Raw genomic sequence first — 18,965 nt, forward strand, 5'->3', positions numbered from 1 at the left:
TATCTAAAAAGACGTCACCATACCCAAAGTCATTTAGGTTTTATCCTATGTTATCTTCTGGGAGTTTTATAGTTTGTCATTTTACATTTAGTGGTCTATGATTCATTATGAGTTAATTTTTTGTGAAGGTTGTAAGGTCTGGGTCTATATTCATTTTTTTGCATGTGGATGTCCAGTAGTTCCAGCAACATTTGTTGAAGAGACTATCTTTGTTCCATTGTATTGCCTTTGCTCCTTTGTCGAAGATCAGATGACTGTACTTATGTAGGTCTATTTCTGGGCTCTCTATTCTATTCCATTGATCTATTTATCTATTCTTTTCCCAATACCACACTGTCTTGATTACTGTAGCGTTATAGTGAGTCTTGAAGTCAGGTAGTATTAATTTTCCAACTTTGTTCTTCTCCTTCAATATTGTGTTGGCTATTCTGGGTCTTTTGCCTATCACTATGAACCTTAGAAGCAGTTTGTCAATATCCACAAACTTAACTTGCTGGGATTTTAAAATTGGGATAGCTTTGAATCTATAGATCAAGTTGGGGAGAACTGACATCTTGATAATATTGAGTCTTCCTATCCATGAACATGGGATATCTCTCCATTTATTTAATTCTTCTTTGATTTCATTCATCAGAGTTTTCTATTTTTTCTCACATAGATCTTACATATATTTTGTTAGATTTATATCTAAGTATTTCATTTTGGGCATTGCTAATGTAAATGGTATTGTGTTTTTGATTCCAAATTCCACTTAGTCATTATTGGTATAGGAAATCAATTGACTTTTGTATATTAACCTTGTATCCTGCAACCTTGCTATAGTCACTTATTAGTTCCAGGAGTTTTTTTTGTCAATTCTTTTGGATTTTCTACATAGACAATCAGGTTGTCTGTGAGTAAAGAGTGTTTTATTTCTTCCTTCCTAATCTATACACCTTGTATTTCCTTTTCTTTACTTATTGCCTTAGGAAGAACTTCCAGTACAATGTGGAAAAAGAGTGGTGAGAAGGGACGTCCTTGCCTTGTACCTGATCTTAGTGGGAAGGATTCAAGTTCTTACCATTGGGTATGATGTTAGCTATAGATTTTTTGTAGATGGTCTTTATCAAGATGAAGAAGTTCCCCTCTATTCCTAGTTTACTGAGAGTTTTTATCATGAATGGGTGTTAGATTATGTAAAATGCTTTTTCTGCATCTATTAACAGATGATCATGTGATTTTTCTTATCTAGTCTGTTCATGTGATGGATTACATTAATTGATTTTCGAATGTTGAACCAGGCTTGCATACCTGGGATAAATCCAACTTGGTTATGGTGTATAATTCTTTTTATACATTGTTGGATTTGATTTGCTACTGTATATATTATTTTTGGTGAGGAAGATTAGCCCTGAGCTAACATCTGTTGCCAATTCTCCTCTTTTTGCTGAGGAAGATTGGGCCCTGAGCTAACATCTGTGCCCATCTTCTTCTACTTTATATGTGGGATGCCTGCCACAGCATGGGTTGATAAGTGGTGCATAGGTCCACGCCCGGAATCCAAACCTGTGAACCCTGTACCACCAAAGCAGCAGAGCGTGCGAACTTAACCACTTCCCTGCTGGGCTGGCCCCTGACTTGCTAATATTTTGTTGAGAGTGTTTTCATCTCTGTTCATGAGAGATATTGGTCTGTACTTTTCTTTTCCTGTAATGTTTTGGTCTGATTTTGATATTAGGTTAATGCTGTCTGCATTGAATGAGTTAGGATGTATTCCTTCTGTTTCTATCCTCTGAAAGAGATTACAGAGAATTGATATAATTTCCTCCTTAAAAGTTTGGTAGAATTCACCAGTGAACCCATCTGTGCCTGGTGATTTCTGTTTTGGAAGGTTATTAATTATTGAATCAATTTCTTTAATAGATATAGGCTTATTCAGATTGTCTATTTCTTCTTATGTGAGTTTTGGCAGATTGTGTCTTTCAAGGAATTGGTCCATTTTCTCTAGATTATCAAATTTGTGGGCATAGAGTAGTTCATAATATTTCTTATTATCCTTTTAATGTCCATGGGATCTGTAGTGATGTCCCCTCTTTCATTTCTGATATTGGTACTGATATAGTTGGATTAATTTGTTGTTGTTGTTGTTGTTAGTGCTGTCACTAGATTTCGACTTCTAGCAACCCTGTGTACAGCAGAACAGAACTCTGCCTGGTCTTTTCACACCATCCTATCACTTCCAGTGCTGTATCAGACAATGCTCCACTGCTATTCATAGGGTTTTCATGGCCAATTTTTCAATTTTTCCAAAGTCAGTGGCCAGAACCTTCTTCCTAGTCTGTCTTAATCTGGAAGCTCTGCTTAAACCTGTCCACCATGGGTGACCCTGCTGATATTTGAAATACTTGGTGGCATAGCTTTCAGCATCACGGCAACATGCAGCCACCACAGTATGACAACCAATAGACTAGTGGTGTGGTTCGCTGACTGGGAAATGAATCTAGGCTATGGAGATGAGAGCAATGAATCCTAACCACTAGACTGCCAGGGCTGGCTAGTTGGATTATTATTTACCATATTTGTTACTGTTTTCTATTTGTTGCCCTTGTTCTTTTTTCCTATCTTTGTCTTCCACTTTTCTTCTGCCTTTCTTTACTATGTTGTATCTTCCAGTCCATGAATACAGAATGTCTGTTCATTTATTTAGATCTTTGCTTTATTTCATCAGCATTTTATCATTTTCAGCATATAAGTCCCATACCCGTTTTGTTAGCTTTGCACCTAAATATTTAATTTTACTTGAGCAATTGTAAATGGTACTGTATTTTTAATTTTTGTGTGTTTGTTGCTATTATGTAGACATACTGAGTTTTGTATGTCTATCTTGTATTTTGGGACTTGCTGATCTCACTTACTAGATCTAGGAGGGTTTTTTTTTTGTAGATTCCTTGGGATTTTCTATGTAGATAATCATGTCCTCTGCAAACAGAGACATTTGACTTCTTCCATTCCAATCCATATGCAATTTCTTTTCTTTTCTTGCCTTATTTTGCTGGCTAAAACTTCTAGTACTGTGTTGAATAAGAGTGATAAAAGTAGACATTCTTTTTTTTTTTTAATTTATCTATTTATTTATTTTTTTCCCCCAAAGCCCCAGTAGATAGTTGTATGTCATAGGTGCACATCCTTCTAGTTGCTATATGTGGGACGCGGCCTCAGCATGGCCGGGAAGCGGTGTGTCGGTGCGCGCCCAGGATCCAAACCTGGGCCGCCAGCAGTGGAGCGTGAGCACTTAACCGCTAAGCCACAGGGCCGGCCCAAAAGTAGACATTCTTGACTTCTTGATCTTAGGGAAAAGTTTTTAGCCTTTTACCATTAAGTATGATGTTATGTGTAGGTTTTTTTTGTATATATTTTCTATCAAGTTGAGGAAGTTCCCCTCTATTCATGTTATTTGTGAGAGTTTTTTTTTTTCTTATCATGAATGGATGTTGGATTTTGTCAAACACTTTTTCTGCATCAGTTGATATGATCATGTGATTTTTCTTCTTTAGACTGTTAATATGGTGTATTATATTGATGGATTTTTGAATATTGAACCAGCCTTAGTGTCCCCTGACTTTGATAAGAGCAGCTGCTGTATAGTAAGGGAGAGTAGTGGAAAGCCCTTCCAATGTGGAGAGGAAGGCTGGGAAGAGAGAGAGAAGCACAAGTGGAGATAATAAGTGTTTTTTCTTTTCACCCTCCTCCTTCTGACAGGGTATGACACTGAGACGAATTTTCCTGTGAAAGTAATTTCTTAGGAAGTGTTCCCAAGAAAAACCAACTGGAGAACGAGGAAGTGTGACTGGGAAGGGAAGCAGGCCAAGCCAGGGTATGAGATCAATCGAAGTCCCATGGAGGAGAGTTCTGGAGAGAGTGTGAGCCATACCTCAAAATTGTCCCCATCGGGAGCAAGGGAGCAGGAGCATTTGTACCCCCGATATCTGTAAGTCGTTGGTTACAGACTGGCCCTTGGGCCAAGTTAATTCTCAGGCAGTCTCCTCCTTAGTGGTGCAGGCAGTGCAGTTCCACAAGGAGACACAGGTGCTGACTGTTGGATGAGAGAGCAAAAATGATATCGAGATCCGAGAAGATATCACAGAGTGCTGACATTACCTGTAGCAGGGTAGAACATAATGAAGGGTGGAGGATGCAGCAAAAATACCCAAAGAGTACCTAAGGAAGATCTCAGAGCAGGAGCCTTGTTCTTTCTTTTGTGGTCAGCATGGCTCTGCAGCCAGTGTGGCTTCTAATTCGTAGAATAGAAATGGCTTAGGCCATTGGGTCTAGATAGTTCAAGAGGTTCCCGTGATTTATCTGAGGCCTCATGGGGTGTAGAATTTCACACATGGCCTGAGGATATTGACGAGGGAGCTATAGATGGGCCACCATGCTAGGGATCAAAGTAACTGTGTTGCAGTGAATGCTGTTGAGTGCTTGCCCAAGGTGTGGTTCTGAAGGGAGTTGCAGCCAGGACTGGCCATGTGAGCTAGAGCCCAGGTAAGGGCCATGTCATCAATGGGGACCACTGAGCCTTGACCGTTATGAAGGAATGGTTCACAAGTCATACTAGTCAAGAGTATGCAGTCACACTAGTCTAGTGAATCCAAGAATTTCTCTCCGTTCAAAAGGTCTCCATCTTCTCTCCTCTTCCCCAATCTGGCATCTGGTATAAAGGAAGCCTCTTAGTTCTCATGTCCTAAGGAAATAAAGGAGCCCTGAAAGGGAATTTGGACTTTGAATTGACTATCCCCCCAAATAAGACTGTTTTAAACTCAGTAACAATAAATAACCTTTAATTGGTAAGCTTTCGTTTTTTTCCCTCTACCATCAGTGAGAACATGAGTTCCAGAGTATAAAGAGTTAATTATAAGACAGTTTGCTTTACACATCTGACTTTCAGTAAGTAACTTTTAACAAATAATCCCCTACATGTAAAATAAATGTCTCATCCAACACGAATGACTGGAGTTTATAACATTCTAATTCATCCAAGGTTTCCAAACAATTATTATCAAGGACTCCACGAAACATTGTACTACAAAAGCATATTTTGTGTCAGTTGCTTCTGACCTTTGGACGCTACTGCAGAGGATGCTTATGCTAACTGCCAGTTACTCAGCTTGTTGAGGGTTGCTCAGTTATCTGATAACAGATGCACTGGGAAAGTAAAAAAAAAAAAAAAAAAAAAGTTGTGTTTTTTCTTGTAAGTACAAGTCACTCAAATGGCCCTGGACAACAGAATGGCTAACAAGTTGTCTTTGGCCATTTTAAAAGCATTAGGAGGCTTTTTCTGAAATATCTTCCCAGGGATAAAATTAGTTACACCAGTACTGAGAATGTTAGAGGACCATGTTTCACTTGTACCCCTTGAAGATAAGCTTGATCTTCCATGAGATCCTTGTTCATAACACTAATCTCAATTAATAAATAGCCCTTGGAATCTCTTTCATTAGGGTGATACTGTACCATTACGAGTTATGAGAATTTTTTTTTTTATTTTCACCTCTTCATTAACTGTGTGCAAGACTCACATAAGGTATGGATAGATGTGGGAAGCATGGGATCTAACTCCATGAAAAACAATACAAAAACAATACAAAGTACTAGGGCCATCTCCTTTTCTTATTGACATAAGTAGATTGAGAAGGTTTAGAATGAGATCTTTTTAAGTTTACTGTGAAGAAAATGCCTTCCTTTTGTTTGAAAAATCTGAAGTTCAGATGGACATTAGAAATGCCAAGCCCTGCCTAACCTGCACACAACACTTTTGAAAGAATATGCCCTATGCAAGGACCATGCTCTACACAAGCGATCTTTTCCCCACCTTCCTGTTCCAGCTTTCTTATGATTACTATTTATATGATATATCTTTTTTTATTCTTTTATTTTTAACCTATATGTGTCTTGATTTTAAAAGTGAATTTCTTACCAAAAACATAGTGTTAGGTCTTACAGTCTGACAATCTATGCCCTTTAATTGGGATGTTTAGATTATTTACGTTTGATCTAATTATTGATTTGGTTGGGCTTAAATCTACTGTCTTGCTGTTTGCTATTGTCCCATGTGTTCTTTGTTCTATTTTTCTCTTTCTTTGCCTTTTTTGGATTGAGTAGTTTTTAATATTCCATTTAATTTTAACTCAGCTAATTAGCTATATCTTTTTGTGTGTGGTGGGGGGAGTAGAGCAGGAGGATTGCTCTAAGATTTACAATATGCATCTCTAACTTACCATAGACTACAGTTAAATGATATTATACCACTTCACATATTATATATGAATCTTAGAACCATATCCTTCCATTTTCCCTCTCCTTTGTGCTGTGGTTGCTACACACTTTACTTCTACATTGGTTATAAACCCTATAATATATTGTTGTTTTTGCTTTAAACATTCTAAATAAATTTTTACAAGATAAAAATTGTTTTTATTTACCTATGTAAATACCATCTCCAGTATTCTTCATTCCTTTGTGTACATCTAAGTTTCAATGTTGTATTATTTTGCTTCTGCCTGAAAGACTTTAGTATTTCTTCAAGTTCACGTCTACTGGTGATAAATTCTGTCAGCTTTTTTTTGTCTGAAAAAATTTCACTTTTCCTTCATTTTGGAAAGATATTTTGTTGGGTATAGAATTTGGTTCTAGGTAGATTTCCCATAAGCATCTTTGCCATAAACATGTTTGCTGCAAGAATTTTTGCCACAAACATTTTCACCATACAATTAGCCATAAGGCAATTTTGCTGTAAAAGATGAAATAACTGGTTGACACTTTTTGGTTTCATTTCTCCATTGACAAATCAATCAACTGCCTTTGGCAGACTTAATGTATTTAAGCTAATTGTCAGTTTGGTTTTATTTGCTTTCCATTGACCAAGTTCTTACAGTACTCCCATTTTTATATTTCCTACATTTCCTGAAGAACTTTGGAACGTCTGTCAATGGACATGTGACACTATTGCATTTCACAATGCAATACAAAGCTCAGTTACAAATATGCATCCTAGTATTTGAAAACTGATACCTCTCTTAATGAAGGAAGAAGTTTTAGTGAAAAAGAAAAGTGTGATGGATGCCAAATGAGGAGAACAAATCATGGTGTAGATTCATGGCAGTACTGCACACGTAACTGTTTTTATTTTGTGGATTGTACCTAAGCACTTGTCTTCCAAGTCTTTCATTCATAATATTATACAATTTTTTTGTCTCCTTGTTGATTTTTATCCTTGTAAGATATATATGTATACATTTATTTATTTATTTATTTATTTATTTATGGCAAAGATATATGTGTATCTTTTACAGCAAAATTGCTATAAAATTCAATAAATTTGATGTTACAAAAATTACCAAAAGATGGAAATGAAAACATACTGTCAACCATTTATTTTATCTTTTATAGTAAAATTGCATTATGGTCAATTAGTTAGGCTGTGAAAATGTTTTCAGCAAAAATGCTTGTGGCAAACGTGTTTGTGGTGAAGATGCTTAGGGTGAAAATACCAGACAATCAAATTCTAGATTGGCAGGTTTGTTTCTGTTGTTGTTTTTAAGGTCAGCAGTTCAAAGATGTTATTTTATTGTCTTCTGGCTTGCATAGTTTCTGAAAAGAAGTCTATGGATTTTAATTTTTGTTCCTCTATATGTAATTTGCCTTTTTTCTCTGTTTTTGAGTTTCTCTTTATTACTTGTTTTCAGTGATTTGATTATGATTTACTTACCTCAGTATGGTTATCATCAGTTTATCCTGTTTGAGGTTTAAGGAGCTTCTTGTATCTGTGGATTTATAGTGTTCATCAAATTTGAAAAAACTTTCAGCCATTATTTCTTAAATTATTTTTTCTGTCCCCTACATCTTCTCCTTTTATTCTGGGACTCTAATTACCTATTAGGCTACCTGACATTATCTAACAGATCACTGAAGTTCTTTTCATAATTTTTCAATATTTTTTCATTGTGTATTTTATTTCAGGTAGTTTCTATTGTTTTGTCTTCAATTCCATCTTTTTTTCTTCTGCAGTGTCTAGTCTGCTTTTAATCCCATCCAGTAAAATTTTTAAGATATTACATTTTTTATCTCTAAAATTTCTACGTTTTTGTATCTTTCATTTTATGCCTCATTATGTTCATGTTTTCCTTTATGTCCTAGAGCATATTAAGCATATTTATAACTGTTTTAACATCCTTGTCTGCTAATTTCATCATCTCTGTCAATTTTCATTTTGTTTCTAACTTCTTTTTCTCCAGGTTATAGTGCACATTTTCTTGCTTCTTTGTATTTATAGTAATTTTTAAACAGCTTTTTGGAAGTATAATTGACATACAATATACTGTACAAATTTAAAGTGTAAAACTCAATAAGTTTTGGCTTATGTATACATATGTTGTGGTGAAACCATCACCACAATCAAGATAATAAACATATCCATCAACTCCAAAATTTCTTGTGCCTGTTTATAGTCCTTCCTTTCTACACCACCATGACACCCTCATCCCCAGGAAACCATGGATCTGCTTTCTATAACTATAGATTAATTTGCATTTCATAATGTTTTATATAAATGGAATAATACAGTATGTACTTGTTCATGTCTGACTCTTTCCACTCAGGAGAATTAATCTGAGGTTCATCCTTGTGTTCAAGGATGTTCATCAATTCCTTTTTATTGCTAGTAGCATTCCATTGTATGGCTATACCACAATTTGTTGATCCATGCACCTGTTAATGGACATTTGGTTGTTTCCAGGTTTGGGCTATTATAAACAAAGCTTCTAGAAATATTCATGTACAAGACTTTGTATGAATTCATTTCTCTTGAGTAAACAATTAGGAGTGGAATGGCTGGATCATATGGTAGGTGAATGTTTAATTTTTTTAAGAAACTGAAAAACCGTTTTCCAAAGAGTTGGACAATTTCACATTTTTGTCAACAGTATAAGAGAATTCTAATTGCTTCACATCCTCACCAACACTTGGTATTGCCAGGCTTTTTCATTTTAGCCATTCTAATAGGCGGTTTTCATTGCAGTTTTTTGTGTTTTTTTTTTCTTTTTTCTTTTTTTTTGTAGAGGAAGATTAGCCCTGAGCTAACATTTGTTGCCAATCCTCCTCTTTTTGCTGAGGAAGATTGGCCCTGGGCTAACATCTGTGTCCATTTTCCTCTATTTTATATGTGGGATGCCTGCCACAGCATGGCTTGATAAATGGTGCGTAGGTCCGTGCCTGGGATCTGAACCTGCAAACCCCAGGCCACCAAAGTGGAGCATGTGAACTTAACCACTATGCCACTGGGCTCGCCCCTTATTGCAGTTTTAATTTTTATTTTCCTAATTACTAATAATGTTGTGTATCATTTCCTATATTTATTTGCCATGTATCTTCATAAATTGTCTGTTAAAACCTTTTGCCCATTATTTCATGTTTGTTTTCTTATTGTTGAATTTTGAGAGGGTCTTTTTTCAAATATGTAATTTGCAAATATTTTCTCAGTCTGTGGCTTGTCTTTTTATCCTCTTAACGGTGTCTTTCAAAGAGCATAAGTTTTTCATTTTGATGAAATCCAGTTCATCAATTTTTCCTTTTATGTATCAGCCGTATAGTGTTGTTATCTAAGAAAACATTGCCTATGCCAAACTCACAAAAAATTTCTCCTATCTCTTTTTCTAGAAGTTTTATAATTTTAGGTTTTGTAATTAGATTTATGATCCATTTTGAGTTAATTTTTGTATATGGTGTGAGGTAGGGATTGAAGTTCAATTTTTTTTGCATATGGAAATTGAACTGTTCTGACACCATTTGTTGAAAAGTCTATTCTTTCTCCATTGAATTGTCTTTGTACCTTTGTAAAAAATCAGGTGTTCATATATGAGGGTACATTTTTGCATTGCCTATTCTCTTCCATCGATCTATTTGCGTATCTTTATGCCAATTCCACGCTGTCTTGATTACTATAGTTTCATAACTAGTCTTGAAATCAGGGAGTATTCATCCACTGACTTTGTTTTCTTTTTCAAAGTTTTTTAGGCTATTCTAGGTCCTTTGCATTTTCATATGAATTTTTAGAATTAGCTTGTAAATTTCTACCCAAAAACCAAGTCTGCTGAGATTTTGATTGGGATTGTGTTGAATCTGTAGAACAATTGGGAGAGAATTCAAGTTTTAAAAATATTGAATTTTCCAACCTATGGATGTGGTATATCTCTCTATTTATTTATGTCTTCTTTAATTTCTCTCAGTGAGGTTTTATAGTTTTAACTGTGCATATTTTGCCTGTTGTGTCAGATTTATCCCTATTTCATTTTTAAAATCTGTTATAAATGGTATTTTTTTAAATTCCAATTTCCAATTGTTTGTTGCTGGTTAATTTTTGTATGTTGCTCTTGTATGCTATAACTTTACTAAATTCACTTCTGTCTTTTAGTAGCTTTTTTGTTGATACTTGTTGTGACTTTGTTAAATTGACATTTGTTAAGGAGACCACCCAGGTGTTAGATGGTGAGCCATGGTTCAACAAAAGACCACAAGGGAATTGAAATAGAGAAGTTTATTATTCACAGGTCCTGGAAGAAGTACATGGCACGACTTGAGGGGTCACATGGGGAGGTCAAAACAGGGTACAGGCTGAGATCAATAGGACCTGGGGCACATGCCTTTATTAGGGCCCATGGTTGGAGTGCTTTGGGTTTCCTGGGCTAAGGCCAGATTGGGCAATTGGAAGTATTCCTTTTGCTTTAATTTTCTGGAAGGATTTGTGTAGAATTGGCATTATTTCTTCCTTAAATGCTTGGTTGAATTTTACCGATGAAGTAAATGCTTGGGCCTGGAACTCCTTTGTGGGATGTTTTTTAACTACAAATTATGTTTCTTTAATAGATATAGGGCTATCTATTAGCTTATCTATTTCTTCATGAGTGGGCTTTGGTAGTTTGAGTCTTCCAAGGGACTTGTTTATTTAATCAGAGTTATCAAATTTATAAGTATAAGGTTGTTTAAAATATTCTTTTATTATTATTTTAATATCTGTAGAATCTGTAGTGATGTCACCTCTCTCAACCCTGACATTGGTCATTTGTATCTTCTCTCTTTGGGGAGCTGGAGCCCTGGTTCTGGTACCACCCCTGCCACTTACTAGTTGTTTAACTAGTTGCATAAACTCCCAGGGCCTCAGATTTTACATCTGTAAATTAAGAGGCTGGGGCTCTCCAAGGTCTCTTCCACTTCTAATAGCCAATAAGTTTGATCAGTCTGCCTAGAGATTTATCTACTTTATTAATCTTTTTATAGAACTAATTATTTGTTTCATTGACTTTTTCTATTGTTTTTGTTTTTTATTTCAATGATTTATGCATTATTCTTTATTATTTCCTTTCTTCTTCTTACTTTGGGTGTTCATTTCTTTTTCTTTTTCTATTTTCTTAAGGCGGGTGCAAGGTCACTGATTCAAGATCTTTCTTCTCTAATACAGGCGTTTAGTGCTACTGCTTTAGTGGCATTCCACAAATGATGTTATGTTGTTTTTTTATTTTCATTCAGTTCAAAATACTTTCTAATTTCCCTTTTGATTTCTTCTTTGATTCATGGGTTATTTAGAACTGTGCAATTTAGTTTCCAAGTATTTGGGCATTTTCTCATTTTTTATTGAGTGCCTGACCTTTTGTATTTTATGTTGCAGGTGCTGTATTTTGTTCTATTGCTTTAATGAATGCTGGCTTTTTTTGGATAGGCATGTAAGTTACTTGGTGATCCTCTTGATCCTTATATGATCTCTTGAGGCTTGTGTTTAAGCCCTTTGAGAGTGGATCTAAAATTGCCTTTAATCTAGGGCTACTTTAGCTTGCTACTCAGGCTTTGCCCTTCTGTTCTCTGTTGAAAAAGCCATATATTCTGGATATTTCTGTACTCTGGCTTGTGGAAATTTGAACAATTCCTAGCGCTATGTGAGCTCTGGGGATTGTTCAGCTTTGCCCGCCCTGGTAGCTATTCTTTCCCCAACAACTTTTCTTTGCTTGACCTCATGAAGTGCGGCTTAATATTTGACCAAAGCCTCAAAGGAGATTCTATGCAGATTTCCGAGTGTCTTCCTCTGCATAACTATACTCCTCTCTTATACTCTGCCCTGCAAATTCTAGCTATCCTGGTCTCCCTGAGCTCCTGTCACTGTCACCTTAACTCAGTGAGGCCACTGAACTCTTTGTCAGTTCCCTTTCCCTGTGCTGCGGTTCAGAAATTGCTTCCAAGTAGAAAAACAGGGTGATCATAATGTTCACCTTGTTTGTTTCCCTTCTCTTGGGAATCATAGGCCTATGCTTCCTGTTATCTAATGTCTGAAAACAGTTTGGTTTATATATTTTGTCAGGTTTTTTAGTTGTTTTCAGCAGAATGCTAATTCTAGCCCATGGTAGAAAACAGAAGTCTCATAATTTCTAGATTTGGTAATGCTAATAATTATAAAGTTAATTCTCAGTCATCTCTATGATATCTAAGTTTTCTTTTAGTATTTGTTATATTATGTACTTCAAAGTAGGCAGTGCACTGGAAAGGACCCCAGATTAGGGAGCTGGAACCCTGCATCCCTGCCACTTACTAGTTATCTAGTCAGTTGCATAATCTCCCAGGGTATCAGCTTTTACATCTGTAAATTAAGATGGTGGGAGTCTCCAAGGTCTCTTCCACTTTTGAAATTCAATGAAAGAGAGAATATATAATCCCATTCTTGTTCAAAGTGGCCTTTAGGAATACTTCTTGCATTTCTGATCATACCATTTTCTTTATAAAAGGTAAGATAGAATATGGAGGTATTTAGAGAAATGAAAATAGAAAAATCAAGAGAAGGGAGTGGCTTGCTAGTGTGAAATGGCTGGAGAAAATTAGGACCTTTACTTGGGTCAAATTAAGGTGAGAGCAGCACGATCAAAATCAATCAGTTTGTGCAGGTGTAGAAAGAGTGAACAGAGAATTGAAAAAGACTTCCTTCCAGTCGCTGTTTATGCTGGGAAATCTGGCACAGTCCTGGCGGTGTGACACACAAGAGAGAAATTTGAGTAATATTAGGAAAGAATTTAGAAGTCTCAAAACAAGGTCAGTGAACTCAAGTGCCAGGCACATGATGTTGTTGGTGTCACAGAGAAAAGAGGTCATTTCATTATCCTAAAGAGGTGGCGAACCCACATATTTCATGTGGCTGAGCAGTTTTCTCTGAGTCATGGTTTTGCTTGTCAAAGATTTAAATTTTGTATCTTTTAAAAACAAGTGTAACTAGTATATTGAAAAAGCATACCTCATAGTTCAGTGAAAAAGCAACCATGTTTCTCCCACTGTCCTTTCACAATTTAGTCTCTGGGGTCATCTTTCCTGCTCCAGCACGAATACTCTAGCAGCCTACAATTTCCTGCTCATTCTTAGGTGAGAGATGATCTGTGGTCACTAAGTCACAAACACTGTCCAAATGCAAAAATTAGAAAATTCAGTCCTGTGTGATACTCAAAACTTTAAACTTAATTTACTGTCAAATCTCCCTTGCTCTTCCTCCACCCTCACTTCCCCACGCTTGGGCTGGCTTCAGGAGAGAAGCCTGCAGTAAGAGAAAGGGTAGTGGTCCTTTCCTTTCTCCACCTCATGTTTCTAGTCCTCCACTTCCATTTGAGAGCTGCTGTTTCAGCCCCACCAGGTCCAGTGGGACTGGAGGAGACAGGGAGAGGTGACACATAGAGCAGTTCTTACTTGAACCGGTATTCTCATCATTTGGTCTCACTCCGGTCTAGCAGATGTCTTTTTACCTTGAGATGTCATTTTTCTGGACTCCTCAGAGTTTTCTCACTATTTCTCTTTCTCCTACAATCCCCTTAACACTGCAGGATGCTTCTCCTGTTTTTCTGTTCTGATGGTCAGTTGTGACGCTTTCCTCAGCCCCTAGACATCGAGTAGTGCATCTCCAAACTCCTCTAGCCTCCTCCAGGTGGCTCTATTGGACAGAACCCAAGATAGTCCTCATACTGGCTCATTCTGTGTCTCAGGGCCCACAGCTCTTCCAAGGAACACTCATATATCCCTGGCCTGGGACTGACGTGGGTCCCAAGGCAGCAGCACTCTTCTTGTGCTGTCTCCAAAGCACTCAGTTCTCTTGCCTTTCACTTCCCACTTGGCAGGAGTTAGACTCCGGCCAATGTCAGTGTCAGCTTTCTCAAGAGTGAATTGAGCACCAGCCTCTGTCTCTCATCTTCCGGAAACACTTCTACTGCTCTCCAGGGATCTTCTCCCTCTAGCTCAGGGTTAGAAGCTTGTAGCTCCTCCCAACTCCCTGAGAGCTTGAGGGCTCGGCAAAACAATGCTCCTCTCCCACCAAGAAATCTCTTCTCTGATCTCTTTTCTCTCTGTTCCTTGACCCTTCTTCTATGACCTTGATGTAGCTGAGAAGCCCAAGAGGGGCCCATGGGTTCTCAAGGCCATTTACTTTGAAAATCTTCATGACATGGTCTGGCACCTTTCTTTGGAAGTTTACTTCTGCTATGTTTTGTTGCCTGGTGGAAACGTCAGCTTTAAGATCCTATTACACAAGTCATAAACAAACATGATTCATGGGCCAATCCTTAAACCACAGTTGAGTGGTGTAACATCTGTCATTACTATAAACATTTTGATTTCTGAGCGTGTTATTGTATAAAAAAAAATTGGGGGGACAACTCTCCAAAGAGTCTTATTTAATTCTTGACCAGCTATGTTATTCAGCACTTGCTAACTAGAACTATAGGCATACGGAGTTCATAAAATAATTTGGAAAGAAATACCTTACTGAGTGGATATCTTTATACGGTAGTAGATGGACTCCCAAGGACATCATGTGGTCTTGACTGCTAAAACCTCTTCCAGCACAAGAAAGTAGTGAGTCCATGATTCTCTGGCTGTTCAAGAGGGCAGGAAAGGTGGCTTTTCAATACGGAGCCACTAGGAGACAAAGTCTCCCAAAATAACTCCCTCCGCAGCTGACCCCTCTAAACCCAGACTTCATAGGCACCATAATAGCGTGTTTCAGTGAGGTTTGAAGGGAGGAGAGGGCATGGATGGTTCTATTTTCTGAAGTCAGGATATTTTTACAGGGCTGCTTGAGTCCAAAGCAGAGAGAGAAGGGAAATAAATACCAGCCTTTGGTCTCCAGATGTGGCACAACCAGATCGTGTGTGCTGCTGGCTGGCCCAGACCTTTGCAGTTAAGATTGAGTCCAGAAAGGCTGTGTCTTGTAGAGATTTTTCCCTTTTTATTTGTTTGTATAAAACCAGGGAGGGAAATAGTTGAGTAAAATCCAAGAGAGTTTCTTTTGTTTTTCTCTGGAGACCTGAGTCATGGTATTGGAAGCACTTGCTTGAAATTTGATTTGGTAGAGTGGTGACTCTCTAAGCTGGTGTCTCCTAGACTTTTTGAACCTGTAGTCCCTTTTGATGAGCGTAAAAGTTTCCCCCTTCCATGCAGAGTCTGATTTTCCCCCTCCTCCCCACCTTGCAAAGTCCTTGAGATTCATATGCTTTGTGCAGTCATAGCAGTGGAGAAGATATTATCAAGCTTTACTTTCTACAGTTTCTGTTACAAAAACAATAGCATTTGTTGGCTTTCCAAATATATAAGGATGTATTATATAATTAGATGTGCTTTTTCATGCTGATATCCTGCCATTTGTACAAAATGTTCTTCTGGACCTCCATGAGCCCTCTGAAATTGTAGGACATTTTGTACAAATGGCAATATATTAGCATGAAAAAGTGATGTCCTGAAGGCCATGTGTGAACTTCCAGGGGGACGGTTTCTCCCAACCCTAGATGACTCAGTCATGGCCACTTTCTTCCATCTTGTTGGATATCTTCATCCCTGTTAGAATCGTTTTTATAGCTTTAAGAGGATTTAGAGATCGTCTAGTCCCATCCCTGTATTTTACAGAAATGGATGTCCAGAGGGTTTAAGCAATTTTCCCAAAGTTGCACCACTCTATTTACACTGCAGATCCTGAACAGGAACCCAGGTCACTGATCTCGCTGCTCAATATTCTTTCCACTATATTGTCAATTACTTGATTCTTCTCTACTTTATCCCATACATTTTAAAGATAGCCACCAATACTACAAAACAAACAAATGCCAGTGTAACAAACTCTGCAAAAATACTTTGTATTCTTTTGAATATACTAATATCAATCTGCCTTTATTTTATAGTACCTCCAAGGCTGAGAAAATACTTATTCAATTATTATGAACTCATATTTTTGCCAAGTATTATAAATGGTACAGAAAAAAAATACATAACCCCTAACTTCTGGTAGTTTAAAATTTGTTAAGGAGACAAACGTGGTTCATATTCAGCTTGAGGTCAACTGTGACCTTTGGGACCTTTTAAGATGCATTGGTAATTAGTGATTACCAACCCTCCACCCCTCCTCTGTAACTTATCCCTCCTTGAATTCTTCTATAGTTCATCTATTCCACGAACAATTTGTGAGATTGGAAGGAATACAGGAGAATTCAAAGGTCATTTATTGGTAAATTTAGTTACTAATAATATGAAAGCTCAAACAGCTGATGAATAAATGTAAAACAATAGGATATGTTGGAGTACATGAGGAAGCCATTTGGTTTAAAACTAACTTGGCCTGACCTTGTTTTTCCAGAAAGGCCTGACGTGGCCTGCTGAGCATGCATTGTACATCTGCTTCAAACATTTACAATCTCCCAAAGCCAAGAATGATGCCCTTAAAGATAGGGATGTTGTCTCCCCACAAATCAGCATTTCTTTAAGGATAAGCATTTCTTCCCAGAAACTAAGGATTAATTACTGACCTGTTTTAACTCATCTCGTGACCACTGACCTGCTGACCACCCACTTGCTGTGCTCACCTTGTGACCACTGACCTGCTGTGCTAGCTAAGCATCTTGTGATAGTAGTAAAAGAGATATTCTGTCGTATGTGTCATATTCCTGTCTTTGTTCCAAGACAGTATGTAACCACTCTGTACACCCCACTTCTTCGGAGAGCTTCCTCCTTTGATGGAAAACTTCTCCCTGGCTATCATCCTCAAATTGGCTAATAATAAACGTACCCCAATTTTGATTTATAGATTGATTATGGATTATTTGCATTGACACAGCAATAAGAGGCTGATAGTGTCATTATTTTCTAGATGGGGAAACTGAGGCTCAGCAAGAATGTGTCACTTGTTCAGGATTGCTCATTTGGTAGTAGACTAAGCAGAGTCTTGCAGCCAAAGTGGCTGGTGTCAGAGTCTACAGGCCTCCATGCAAGCAAGAGTATAATAAAGTGGAAAAAAGCAAATAAGACAAAATTGGCTTGTTGAAAATTATAGTTTGTTACACTGAAGTTATGACTGCCTCTAATGAGCTGACTGTCAGAGGCTTTTGAATGTGCTGACAGTTCTGTGTGTCCTTCCTAAAGCTATGTGAACTTTTATGTGAGCAGGGGCCCTATCCTGGTGGAGGAAGAATTCACAGAGGCGGGGTGGGCCATACTCTCTCAAGAGATCTTTATTGAGTTTGCCTTTTATTTATCTAAGAATTGGGCCTGGGACTGGCCCAGTGGTGTAGTGGTTAAGTTCGCATTCTCTGCTTCAGAGGCCCGGGGTTCGCGGGTTTGAATCCTGGGTGCGGACCTCCACAGTGCTCATCAAGCCATGCTGTGGCGGGGTCCCACATACAAAGTGGAGGAAGATTGGCACAGATGTTAGCTCAGGGCCCATCTTTCTCACCAAAAAAGAAAAAAGAATTGGGCCTGAAACAAGAATAAATGCATCAGAGACAGAGCATTAAGTCTCAGGACCTTAGAAGGGAACAGGAATTTATCATCCACAAGTGTCATCTAAAAATGGTTCCCAGGTCATAGAGTCTAGGAAAAATGGGATAATGAGACTACAGATTTATTTTGGGGAAAAAGTTGTCTTTTAGGATACAAGCTCTTGTCAAACTCTGGCAGTGTTTACAGAGGGTGGACCTGAGAATCTCCTTGTTTGTTCAAGGTACTCTTATCCCTAAGCCTTCCCCTATAAATCACCAGCACACGGTGGGATAATGTCACTTTTCATATTTTTCCATGCAGATGGGGGAAGGAGCAGTAGGGACTTGATAAATCTACCCATATGTAAATGAAAGTTGTTTCGTTCAGTTGGCATGTACCCATGTTGTTTACTCCCAGGGGTGTGCAAAATAAAACTTTTTGCAAGTTTTCAACCAGGAAGAAGAGAGAACATGTGAGGAAAAGATAAAAGTGTGGACATTCTTCAGCTGACTTGTACTTTGGTGGAGGATGAAAGTAATAGACCATTCCCAAAGAAGTAATCCTAGCTTGAAAGATACTTGGTTCTCAAAAGCCTGGTGATGCATATTTGTTATAGTTGTTCCCATTTTGTTTGTAAAAGGTTTTAAAGGTATATGATGTAATGAAGTAAATATTATTTTGTGATTGAAAATTAAATAGTTCTTTTGTATTTTAGGTCTTACAAGAATTCTAACGGGCAGTGAGAATTGAAGTGTGTGAGTTATGAGAGGACAGTGAGCAAGATGAGGAGAAAACATTCTAGCTCCTTCCTGCATATAATTATGAGCCATAATCCCTCAATCTATTTTTTTTTCACTTCCACTGGTTTGAGATATAAATAAATAGATTTTTCCCCAAAATGTATTTCAGGGCGCTGTTAGCATCTCATATGGAACCAACATTTGCCAGGTATGTTTTCCCTTGTTTTGATGAGCCAGCTCTGAAGACAACTTTTAATATTACAATTATTCATCACCCAAGTTATGTGGCCCTTTCCAACATGCCAAAGCTAGGTAAGTAATGTTTCCTGTCATCTCACATATATATATTTTTATATGTTAATTATATATATACGTAGCCAGCCCTGGTGATCTAGTGGTTAAGACTCGGCACTCTCACTGCTGTGACCTTGGTTC

General features: G+C 37.6%; 1 protein-coding gene across 1 annotated transcript in view; it reads left to right on the top strand.

The window, feature by feature from the left end:
* The window catches only part of LVRN (laeverin), a 78,144-nt gene that overhangs the window by 7,071 nt on the left and 52,108 nt on the right, over positions 1-18,965 (top strand). Inside the window, exon 2 of the mRNA XM_058538862.1 lies at positions 18,700-18,842. Within this exon, the coding sequence (XP_058394845.1) occupies positions 18,700-18,842 (143 nt within the window). The remainder of the gene's footprint in view (positions 1-18,699; positions 18,843-18,965) is intronic.

Source organism: Diceros bicornis, chromosome 1, assembly GCF_020826845.1.
Source record: "Diceros bicornis minor isolate mBicDic1 chromosome 1, mDicBic1.mat.cur, whole genome shotgun sequence".
Taxonomy (NCBI): Eukaryota; Metazoa; Chordata; class Mammalia; order Perissodactyla; family Rhinocerotidae; genus Diceros; species Diceros bicornis.